The sequence below is a fragment of the Leptosomus discolor genome, chromosome 1 (assembly GCF_034619465.1).
Source record: "Leptosomus discolor isolate bLepDis1 chromosome 1, bLepDis1.hap2, whole genome shotgun sequence".
NCBI lineage: Eukaryota > Metazoa > Chordata > Aves > Leptosomiformes > Leptosomidae > Leptosomus > Leptosomus discolor.
The window spans coordinates 61,146,198-61,158,462 of record NC_141391.1 but is presented as its reverse complement, the minus strand read 5'-3'; the positions used below and the strand labels follow the sequence as shown (position 1 = coordinate 61,158,462).

The 12,265-nt window shown below is 41.0% G+C and overlaps 1 protein-coding gene across 3 annotated transcripts in view; it reads right to left on the bottom strand.

Annotated features, from left to right (window-relative positions):
• Positions 1-3,079: 3,079 nt before the first annotated feature.
• ITGBL1 (integrin subunit beta like 1) overlaps positions 3,080-12,265 on the bottom strand; it is a 154,135-nt gene continuing 144,949 nt past the window's right edge. For all 3 annotated transcript variants that reach the window (XM_086482065.1, XM_086482063.1, XM_086482064.1), the window contains 3 exons: positions 9,614-9,760; positions 4,659-4,772; positions 3,080-3,171 (listed from right to left, as the gene is read on the bottom strand). In XM_086482065.1, coding sequence (XP_086338191.1) covers positions 3,080-3,171; positions 4,659-4,772; positions 9,614-9,760 — 353 coding nt within the window. The remainder of the gene's footprint in view (positions 3,172-4,658; positions 4,773-9,613; positions 9,761-12,265) is intronic.

Below are 12,265 nucleotides of genomic sequence, written 5' to 3'. Positions count from 1 at the left end.
ATTTATCCAATTTGGTTTTTGCCACCTAGAACTGCCTTTTGCCACAGGCCTGGAAGCAAGTTTTTACAGTCACTAGGTATGAAGAACCGAGCAGTGTGTTTCACTCCCTCACACCTCTTCCTGCTTTTGCAGTTTATGTATCTGGAATTCCTGTCACAGGGAATGAGGTGTAAAATCACAATTTATTAATACAGCTATTATTCACATATGTGGAATAATAATCTTATTCCTTCTGATCTCATTTTTCTAGTGAGGAAAAGAGCCACAAAACAGATCTGCTGGGAGTTACATCACCAGTTGCCTCAGCATGAAGAGCGGGGCAAATGTTCAAACAACATTATAAGAAACAGAATAAAAATTGGAAAGGAATTTATGTATACATTATATTTTTAGTAGTCTTAGTTAATACTTTAAGGTTTATAGCAATAGCACCATTTTGTCTGATAATTTACACTTTAATGAACCACTGACAGTAGCTTAGAATATTCTAGTATTTTTCCATATGTACCTTAACAATCAACTTGGATAACAGCTTTTGAAATGCTATGGCTGTGTAATCCATGCAGTAGCCAAAATGTTAGTTGTTTTTTTTTTTTTAAAAAAGAGTAACTAGAAACCAGAATCATCTTACACTCTTTAAGTATATAAATTTAAAATGGAAGCAAATTACAAAGTAAACTGCATCAAATATGATATTGCAACCCTCTAAAGAATTGTTCTTTTGTTTATGAATATGAGTACCTTAAATACCACAGCTGATACACGGTGTATATAAATCTGCTTATGATGCCATGGAACAAGTCAAAAGCATCTACTGAACAGAGATAAAAGTTTTGACTATCTAGTATTTTCTTATTACAATACTAAATACAAATGGAAGAAAATCAAGGAAAATTTTGTATTTTTCATTGTTTACACACTGATTCAGCAGACGAATGTATATGCGAAAAAACACATTATAAGATGATTCAGGTTAGTGGTATTCATAAATATAAATAAAATCAACAATCTGTGCTCTCCAGACACCAGGGTTGGCAAAATGCGTATATGTTAAAAATTAAGAAAATATTCCTGTTAAGCTCTGCAGAGTTGAAAGGTTGTAAGTAGAAAGCATAAACTATAATTTCAAGATGAATTTTTACTTTGAAGATTCTTTATACTGTACCAATACATTTTAGAACTCTGCCTGGTTTTGGTTATCTAAAAAGAGAACAGCTAGCAGCTTTGGGATGTATGTCTCATTATTTATCTGCATAACTTCTATAAAAAAGTTATGCATGGACGTTTGTTGATTATACTCCCTGAGAACATGGGTTTCACAGGCTTCATTTTTAGAAATAAAGAATCCAGGTTAAGGAAAACAATTGGGTAAGAGAAAGAGCAAGCTGCATGGGAAGGGGGATAATAAAAGTGATTAAATAAATTCATTTAAGTATTTTGCATTCTATTACATGTTCTGTACCATTGTATTTTCCTATTTCAAAATTATCCTTTCTGAAAAAAACTAGTTTCTAGACTAATGCAAATACCTTTTTCATTTAATACATAGTTCCCTTATTTCTGTGTCATGTACCTCTTCAAAAATTGGGACCTTGGCACCTCAACCACAATGTTACAGTTTGGTATTAAAAAGAAATTTTTTCCAACCATTTCAGCAGTTTCTTGCTCAATCATGGTTTCACAAAATGTAAACACTTTTGAAACTAAAATGTATGTATCTTTTTTTGCTCTAAAGAATTAAAGGGCTGCCAAATCTACATGTATGAAAAAAAAAAAAGAGACTCATATGTAAATAAGTTAGGGAAGTCCCAATAGTTGTGCATCGTTCATAACTCAATGTGAATTTCACACTGAGCAGCATTTCACCATTGGAAAATAAAAATAAAATTTTTGTTCATAGCACTGCTTTGTTTGTATTTACTGTATTAAAAATTTAATTACTTCATTGCCATTCTCTAAACACCTTTGGCTGAGGCGAGGCTACTGCATAGCATAGCTGATTTTTCAAGTCAGTTGACCTTCAGGCTCCCCACGTCTATAAAAGCAGTTAAATTCAATGAATACCATGTGTGACAGTGCAATCTGTTCCAAACAGTGATTTCTAATAGCATACAAATTGTCATCCTAAAAGTTATTAGTACAACAAATTTTCATTTGCTTTACTTTTAAGAGGACTAGGCAACTGTACATACATGGAACAGTATGATAAAAGTACATATGAATTGCAGGATACATACTCAGAATAGCTAATCATACACTTATACCTTTATTAGTTTCATTCCTTATACTCCTACAGGTTATGTATTTGAAAGCATTGTAGTATGCAGACTAGATAGCCAACTTACTGACACATTAACCACAGTAACTAAGAAGTTCTCTTGTGGACAAGGATCTGTTCAAACATTTTGGGTCTTCAGTCTATGGTTGTCAGGTGATTTGACCTCAGTTAGACAAATACAATTCTTTGACCAAACGAAAAATCACTGATAATTTGATAAGCTTCTTTACAGCTTCTCTCAATTTATGATCTGGTGCATAATCAGGATTGTTAGAAAGAAAAAAGTGCCAAACAATGTATTTGTCAAACACCATAAAATTAATCAAATCAGTTATTTGACAAATACTCAACTAGTGCTACTCTTCTACAGGAATATTGTTGCATACTGATATGGAGAGGTGACAACCAAGTAGATGATGTCCAAAAAAAAAGGGGTTCTTACACCTTTTCCAAAGGTTTCTTAAGAAATAGGCTTTATGGGTGTAATCTCGGTCCCACTGAATTTATGAAAAAACTCTGGAGAGGTTCCACAGGGCTAGTGTTTTATGACTTCACCTTTTAGAGCTTGGACTGTCCTGCTCCCAAGGCATTTTTAATTTTTTTCTTTAAGTTTTGTCAGGCTTTTCTTTGAGGAGCAGGCTCTCAAATGATTGTTCTAGAGTATTTACACCCACATATGTGTGCGTGAATGCAGACCCACACCTATACACTGAATACTTCTGAAATTAAATGTTCTAGCAGCCTAAAGAAAAAAAACAAACAAAAAAACCCCGTCAGTCTGTCAGTCTTTGATGTCCTTTGTTAAGGGTATTCTCTCCCCAGCCAGATTTCACAAGCATTTCCGTTCCATCCTTCCCAGCACTCACAGTTTCCACAGCTACAAACACCATTGCCTAGAACAGAATGAATAAAGGGCAATTATCATAATTGAAATGTACTACCTTAAAATGTGTTTTATGGGAAGTAAAAAGCCATACTAAAGTAGTTGCATTGTTCCTTTATTATCCCCCCCACCCCTTTTTCTTGCTTTGGAAGGAAGCAATTACTGTACCACTGCATTAAGAAGCCACCCCAAACCTACACTTCCAAAGCATTAATAGCATTGTCTCGATAATTCCATCAGCAGAATTGAAAATACTGTAATTATACTACCACTATTTGTACCCAGCTGTTGAGGTTCAGTGTTCACACTGTAACTCAAGGTGCAAGGAAAAACAAGATTACTTTTAAGCATGATGCAGAAAGAAAAAGACATAAAAAGTTACAAATGGAATAGCAATAAAACCAGCACTTCGAACACAAAAAACTTTAAACCTAAACTCTCAGAAGTGCTATACTAATAAATAATATCTCTATTAGATGAAAAATGTGTTGGCCCTATTTTGCAGTGGGGAAACATTAAGTACCAAGATGCATATTTTAATTTTATTTCAATATTTTTTCATGACTCCTGGATGCTCAGCTGGAGACCTCTACAGCCTGGGTTTCCAATGTGAGCTCCTCTTCCTACTGACTTTATGAAGATCCATGAATAGCCGCAGCAGCTGAAGATAAGACTCTTGTCGTCTCTGCACTGGCTACTCACCCACAGAAAAGGACCCTTGCTAATAGGGCTAGCTGGAAGACACAATTGACTAGTGTCAGCCCTCCCACTCTCACTCTAATCGACTTGCAGATTTCCTCCACATCAACAATTGCTCAGCAAAGATTTTCTAAAATTAAGAGTTGTAACAGGAAGCAGCCAGTGAGTTAATTTAGCAATTCCCATGTTGCTTCTTGTCACTAGATTTGTCATGAGGGTTTGATGGCAGCCTGCCCATTTCTAGCCACATCTGCCACCCAAACTCTCAGATAATGTTAAGGTGAAGCCGCTTTAATCACTAGCCATCATGTCATAAGAAAAACTGTCTGGTATTTCAGCCTCCCACTGAGAATTGTCTGATTGCCAGGAAGCTCTGTCAACCCACACAGCTATGCCTCTCACCTACCAAAGATCATCAGAGAAGGGAATTTTGTCTGTGACTTAAACGCATTGTACACATTGAAAGTCTAGTAAGAGAACAAAAGTTAAAGAAATCTCATTGTAACAATGCTGACACTGTGCGTCCTTTGCCAAAAAGCAGTCACTTGTAGTCAATTACAGTGAAAACTGTTGATAGATTTCATAGCTGGCTTACTTATTTAAATTTATACTCAGGCTTTCAACTGTGTTTTGAAACCTTAAGTTGATTATCACGCTGCATGAAGAAACAATTATAGCAGGTTTGAATAAATGCACTTCCTCTGTCAGTGGAGAAAGAAGAGGCTGGGCTTTGTCTAACATAATTCCCATCGACACATTTTGTTTCTTAAAGCAATTAAGTATTAGCCTGTACTGCACCTGTGCAAATGAGACCGTCATGTTTGTCACAGTCTCTGTCATCACATTCACAGAAATCTCCCGAAATGTACCATTCCTGTGGTGAACAGATGCACTTTCCACAGTGGCAGGAACCTGAAATCACAAAAATTATTACACGCAGTCACAGAGCACTGGCATTTTCAAACTTGGAAACACATCCCCAGACACACACGTGCACACATACACATGTGTGCCTACGCACAAAATTGCTGCCTAAGAAGCTACTGTAGAAAAGAAAATAATCAAGCTAAAAGCTTTTTGAATAAAAGGATTCTCTGGGGTGAGCTAGAGTATGGTAGGGCGTTACTATTAATGCTTTGATTCTGCTACTTCACGTAGTCAGGACTGACATTTTGAAGCTTTCCTTTGGTTTCAGAGACTTACAATCAGGGCTACTCTTCCCAGTAACTGTTTTTTTCTTGACTAGAAAAGTTCAAATTGTCCCTGACCCACTGTTACTGAAGGCAATAAAATCGTACTCAAGAAGAAAATGGCCCTCCTCATCTAAAGCCTTTAGGGATGAGTCCACAAAATACCAGAGGTGTCTTTAGATCTCCAAAATCCTCACCACCACAAATGAATCTGCTCCACCTACTGTGGAATTACTAAATATTTACTCCAGGCCAGAAAGAGTTTGCGGACATAATGGCAGTTCAGCAGTTTGCTCATTCCTGCAGAGTACTTCAATGCCCCTTGTTCGGATAGGCCACTCCTCCTCAGGGATGTGAGGTTGCCCCCCCACAGGCAAAGGAGGAACTTTATGGTGACTTTCGGGTGATTTTGTAACCCACTGAGAACTGGGGTAACACCAGAAACATCTCTTTAAGGGAAAACTCAAGAGACATCCCTACCTTCAGGAGGAGGCTCAGATTTTCAGAATCCTGGAAAGGGACAGATTCCCCCAGGCAATCATGTGTCTGTGGCCTGAGAAGAGTGTGAGAGAGGCTTTTCTGCAACTAGGAGATAGTGCTTCCTCCTGGCTTGTTCCAATACGTGGCTGAAGAGAGCTGGCTTTTCAAGAGCCCATCCTTAGTTGCCTGACCCCATGCAGAGTTTAGACACTTAAATGCCAAGGTGAGGTGCTTAGGGACCGCTGAGAAAAATTCCTTTTGTGGACCTAGCCCTAAGAACTGGTTACAGCACAAATCAATACAAAATCTCAAAAACCAAATATGTGTTAACAGGGAATACACGCATAGTTTTCAATTAGGGAAGGTGGAGTTTAAAAAAAAAAAAGCTGTCAACTTTAACAGAACATGCTTATAAATGAGTTGGATGCTGTTGAAAATCCTACCGTCTTATAATATTTCCAGAATGATTCCAGTACAAAGTCACCAATGTGTTTAATACAATATTAAAGAAAAATATATAGAAGGAAACTTGGTCATGTCAGAATATAACCTAAATGGAATTCATGGGTTACTTAACAAGGCCTGAGCCAAAGCGTATAAAATGATGTTTTTCCATCTTTCCATTCCTTTCCATGACCTCTGAAAAAAATCCATAGCAAAAATCTACATACACATTTTAAAAAAAAAGTTTGTCTGTCGATATCAATGAAATTTCCCCAGATTTTTCCCATAAACACTGAAATGTCTCTGATCCCTGAAAATTCTTTAAAACTTCAGAACATCCTCAGCAGAGTACCTAATTTTTGAATTTAAAGTGTGAGTAATTTAGTGTTAGTGTTTATTTTAAGTTGACAAAAATTAACTAATTGCCTAATTTTAGAGAAATACTGTTTTAACTTGCAACATATGAAACATGTAAATACGTACAGGAAGAAACAGCGATTGGAACATTTGCGGATGAGAGTATTTGGTTAGCCATCTACTTTTACCATAAGTTCTGAGTAGTGCTTACTGAGCCATGGGCATGGAAAATACTGATATTCCCTACAAGGATAAAAAATACCATTATATAAAGAAGCAGCAGAGGATATACTGCATCGTTGCTGTATAAGAGCTACACTAAGTCATACTTGAGGGTAATTTAAACCAAATGTCTCTGTTTATACAACCTACAAGGACTGACAGCTGAAAATAATGATGAATAGCATGAGAATTTTAGTGAAATTAAAGCAGTTAGTAAGAGCATGACATTGTAAGAAACCTGAAGTTATTCTGCATAAGGAAGCACTGATGATGCTACTGATAGATGCCACGATGTTTAAAACTATTTTGCAGGAGACACAGCAAATTTAACACCAAGTGAACCAAGGAAGATCAGGCTCCATAATGTAAAATCTGTTAGGGAGAATGAGTGTATCAAGTCTTTTCCCTGAACAGAACATGCTGCTCTGGGAGGCTCCTCAGTTTAATTAAAATGAGTCTAATGAGTTGCAGGGTGTTCCCTGGGATCCCCGCCAGATCCTCTTGGATGGGATTTGGCTCATTACCTAGGCCGCATCCTGCACTGTTACAGTAGCCATCTGCAGCCCTACATTTACTGCCAGGGAGGCAGCAGCATGGTGGGTGTTGCTGTTTTCCTTGGGAAGAGCTTTTACTACAGGTGGCATAATCAGTGAGCCAAGATTTTGAAAACAGCCTAGGAATGTGGATGTCCAACTTTCCTTATATTAAGAGAGTGCAATTTTTTGAAAGTGTTCAGCAGTTATCTGCTGAAAACCAAGACTCCTTCGAGTCTATTAAATCTGACAGGCAGAAACTCAAGCTCCCTCAGTCCATGGCAGCGCTTGCATATGTTGGCTAGGTTTCCACCAAAGATGGCATAACCACCATTACTGCACGGGTTCAAAATTCCCTTTTATTTGACCAGTAATGGTTATTTATTGCTCAATGTAATGAAACAGAAAGAACAATTTGTCATTTTGGCCTCCAGATAGTGCCATTGACACTAGCTATGAACAACATTTTAATGTATGGGTACCCAGTAAGACATAATTTCCAGAATTAGACTGTCTGTGCCAGTGATCCCCATTCTGCTCAGAGAAGAGCTAGGAGATAGCAGCCTCCTTGGATTTCACCAGCCACACATTTCTGGAAGTTACCTTATGTGAGGTGTTTCTCTGCAGGGACAAGCATTAACATATGATCAGCTGTTCCCACAGTAAAGCCCCTATAGCATCTAATTTGACACAGCTTTATTATATTGACTGTCCTCGGGGCAACCTTCCATCACATTGGAAGTTTACCCGTGCTTGGAGGCCAAAGAAACTTAAAAACCAAAATCCCACCAGTGTTACTGAATAAGGATTTAGGGTCAGGTTTGTAATTCACATAGAAAGTAAATGCTGTTCAACAGTGTACTACCGCCCTAGAAAATCTGGGCCTTCGGAGCCTCCATTCACGCAGTCAGGTTTAAAAGCACTACCTACCTGAAGTTGGTTACAACCCAGACCAACTTTCAGGCTGCTCCAGCCTACATCAGTGACCAGATCCCAAACCACTCCCTGGGCAGCAAAACCAACAGAGGGGAAAAAAAAAAAAAAAATCCTTGATGTCTCTGCAAATTCCTGCCAGATTATCTCAAAGCTTCAAAATAAATTGTACCTATGATATATATGCTCAAAGCTAATTGTTCTCAGAGTAAGACCCACACACTGAAATAAATAGCTTTCGACCATCCTTACAAAAAGGTATCAGATCATGCAAATGTTTTAAAATTCAAGATAATTTTTCATATTTATATTTATTTAGAGTCTTATATAGTGCATTTTGACTATTTTAAGCATATCCGCTCACCTTCATGGTTTATATAAAAAAATCACAGGGAGACCAAGACTAAGAGAAGAAAAGTTAACTTCTGCAGTAAAACAGAGTAACTCCATTTCTCCAGTAACTCAGCATCCTCTTACACATATGCTACTTTAAAGACAGCCACATCTTCTGGAAAGAATAGAGAAACAGTGCATCTTCCTCATTTTCTATGACATTGCAACAACTGGGGGGAAAAAACCAATTAAAATGGTGGAGTGGGGAAGAATTCTGACAAGTGATAATACAAATGGAAGAAGGCCAGCTGGAAACCCCATTTAAATTTCCTTTGCACTGAAGAAAGGGACAACTGGAAATCTGCCTGATGTAGAAGGCTCCAAACTGTTTTTTTCCAGCTAGCGGGTTTCTTCCCTGTCTATGCAAGGGATATATGAACAGAGGAAATGGCATGTCCAGTCTGGAGTGAGTGCATTCTAGCCTCCAGCCAATCCCACCACCCATTTTTTTGTCTATTCTCTTTCAGACATATATACAAAACCCTGTAGTTTGCACTACGGGGGAGCTAAGAATCCCTTTCCAGTAATGCAGCTTCCTAGCCTGAAAGACTGGAAGGTAAGAACCTCAAAGAACAATTTCAGATAATTATCAAGATTTTCTAAATTTTATTGCTCCCTGTGGCAATTTTTTATAGCTGGACTAAAGCTGGTGCAATCACCTGAATAAAAATTAGTAAATGAAAGAGTTTGTGGGATTCTGTCATGGGGTTGCAGACGTCTACCTTTCCTTGCTGCTGTGTTGGGGTGAGGGGTGATTAAACTGTTAAACAGTTGACCACTGCTGTTAAACACTCTCCTCCCCTTACTGTTGCCTGAGATACAACATTTGCCATCTTGCCCACTGCAGTGTTACTGCAGGTAGTGCCCCTGCCCCTCAAACTGGACGGAGCACTAACGGTTAGTTTATAATGTACAGCTGTTCAACGTAGGCCATCAGATAATCACATACAGGAAACTATATGCTATTAACAAATTTCATAGGAAAGCAACACTGCTAAACAAGTACGGCCATGGTGGGTGTTTGACAAAATGGATGTAAGTGCATTACAGAGCCAAACGTAACATCCTTCTAATAACAGGTGCCTTTGAAAGAAAGAGTTACTCAACAACGACCCGCTTCCACGCACATTAGTCTTCCAGAATGTCATTGTTTTCCTCTGGCCGATCACTGACATGGGGCAGCTGAGCTGCCAGTTCTTACCCTTCCCAGAGCATAACATGCCATCCGCTGACTCGCAGAGACTTCTGCTCTCCTCCTCCGTCATGTTGCACTTCCTTGAATGCTGGCATAACTTTCCAAACCACCCATCCTGGCAAATGCATCGTCCGCATGAGCAGGTACCATGACCTATAATGACATCAAGGTTGGTTATGAGCAAAACAAGCACAAAGCAGTGACTGCAGTCACAACTGAGAGGATCTTCAAATCTCTGCAGTGTGAAGTGCTTGCTATGAGATAGACAGACAGACAGCCAGCACAGCTTCCCTGCAGTGCGGCCTTCTTCAGTTGTCTCATTCTTGTGTTAAAGAGGGTGCCCTAGCGATGTGCAGAAAACCACAGGCATGGCTCCCCTCATCCAAAAAGCTCAGCATCAGCTCAACTTTATGGGATGTTCCCTCATCCGCAGCGTACCGAGGACAAACACAATCCCTTTCCTCCCATGTCTTTAATCCTGCAGCCTGGTGCCAAAGTCTCACCTGCATTTCCCATACTATCACCCGAGGAAGCAGACCCCAGCACAAGACTGACAGCAGCACAGCATGCAACAGAACAGACAAGGGAGATAAAAGCTACAATCCCCTCCAGCAGCCCATTACTGCTGGTTATCTGCTGCAGTGCATGGAGCAGCTGATGTGAAAGGCCTGGACTCAACGTACTCTGCAATTGCTGCAGATTAACTCATACAGTACAGGATGAAGATAATTCCCTGTGGTGGTTTGGTGTCTGGCAGGGTTTTGGTGCGGTTTTGACAGTAGGGCAGCAAGCTACAGAGGTGGCTCCTGCAAGAGGCTTCGAGAAGCATTCCCCCCCCCCCCCGCTCCAATTTTGGACCCGCCTCTGGGAATAACTATTTAAGAGTAGAAGAAGCGATTGATAGCTCTCTTTGTCTTGTCTGTTTGTGTTGGTGGGTGAAGGGGGACGGGAGAGAGACAACCCTGCAGGCACCCCGGTCAGTGAGGAAGGAGAGGGGGAGCTGTGCCGGAGCAGAGGTTCCCCCGCGGCCCACGCTGGGGTGGCGGCTGAGCCCCTGCAGCCCCTGGAGCCCAGCGGTGGCCCAGAGGTTGGCCTGCAGCCTGCGGAGGGCCCCGGGCCGGAGGAGCAGGGACCGGGCCCGGAGCAGCCGCGACTCCGAGGCAGCCCGCGCTGGAGCCGCCCGTCGGGGGGAGGGCGGCAGCCCCGGGAGGGACCCGCGCTGGGGGGTTCTGGGGAGCTGCGGCCCCGCGGGAAGGACTCCCGTTGGGGCGGTGGGTGGAGGGCTGTCTGCCGGGAGAGGGACCCCGCGGTGGGGCAGGGGAGGGCTGCGAGGGCCCCTCTCCCTGAGGGGGAAGGAGCCGCGGAGACACCTTGTGCCGGACGGACTGTGACCCCCATTCCCTGCCCCCTGCGCTGCTGGGGGGGAAGAGGGAGAAGAGCTGAGCCCGGGAAGACATGGGGGGGGGGGGGGGGAGAGAGAGAAGGTGTGTTGTATTTAAGACCTGGTTGTATCTTTCATTCTCCTTGATGGTGGTGGTTGTTTTGTATTAAATGTATGTTGTATTAAATGTAAATGTATCCCCAAGTTGAGTCTGTCTTTTGCCTGTGACCATAAGTGGTGAGTGAGCCCTCCCTGTCCTTCATCTTGACCCTTGAGCCTTTTTGGTTCTATTTTCTCCTTCCCATCCCTCAAAGGACAGGGTAGGGGTGAGTGGTACCTTTGTTGCAGCGGGGTAGGCTCAAACCACAACATTCCCCCAGAGTCTCAGGCAACTGCTAAAATTGATTCTATGTAAACCCAACTGGTAACCTGCAAAGAGTTCCTCTCATCACCCTCACAACATCACGTTTCTCTTCTGCATCTCTTCTCCAGACATAGCTACCCCAGCTCAGCAGTTTAAAAGGTCTGGCACTTTCACTCCTGTTACTGTAGTGAAATGCTGAAGAAGGAGCAGGAAGAAGGAAGAGACTAGAGCATCCTCCAGAGTGCACACTTGTATGACCCCAAGGCAGGACTTTGAAGAAGGATGGGCAGGCTACCATAGTGGGCTTTCTCCACAGGGACACATAGATTTCAATTCCCAGATCAAGACAAAAAGCCTGAATAAGAGGGAAGATGGACAGGCAGAAGAAGAACACAGTAGCAAGGACACAGCTACCAAAAGGTGATTAATAACAGGGGAGGAAAACAGGTGGAAATGAAAGGACATAAAGAAAAGAAGAATGAGGAAAAACATAAAATAGAGGGCAAGTGGAGAATGCACTCTGAAATGTTAGGGAAAGAAGGACAGGGAATGACAAGTGAAGGAAAGGTCAAAGAAACCCAAGAACATGGGTCAAACAGCCTATAATCTATAATCAGTGTTTAAAAAAAAAGGAGGGGATTGAAATAGAATTTATGAGAAGTACTTGTACAAAGATTAATAGAAAATAAAATATGTTGAATAGTATACTGAGTGGAAAATCTTGCCAGGAAGAAGGGAAAAGTGACAACAAATGCAGACAAGAATACAGGAATGGAAAATAGAAAGAAGAAGTAAGAAAAGTCTCCCGGACAGAATTTCACTTTTCAACTTTGAATAATATTTCTGCAGCAGAGAAGAGCATTCCTTAGCTAATCAGTTTACTGAGCTTAAAAGAAGCAAATTATACCTATCA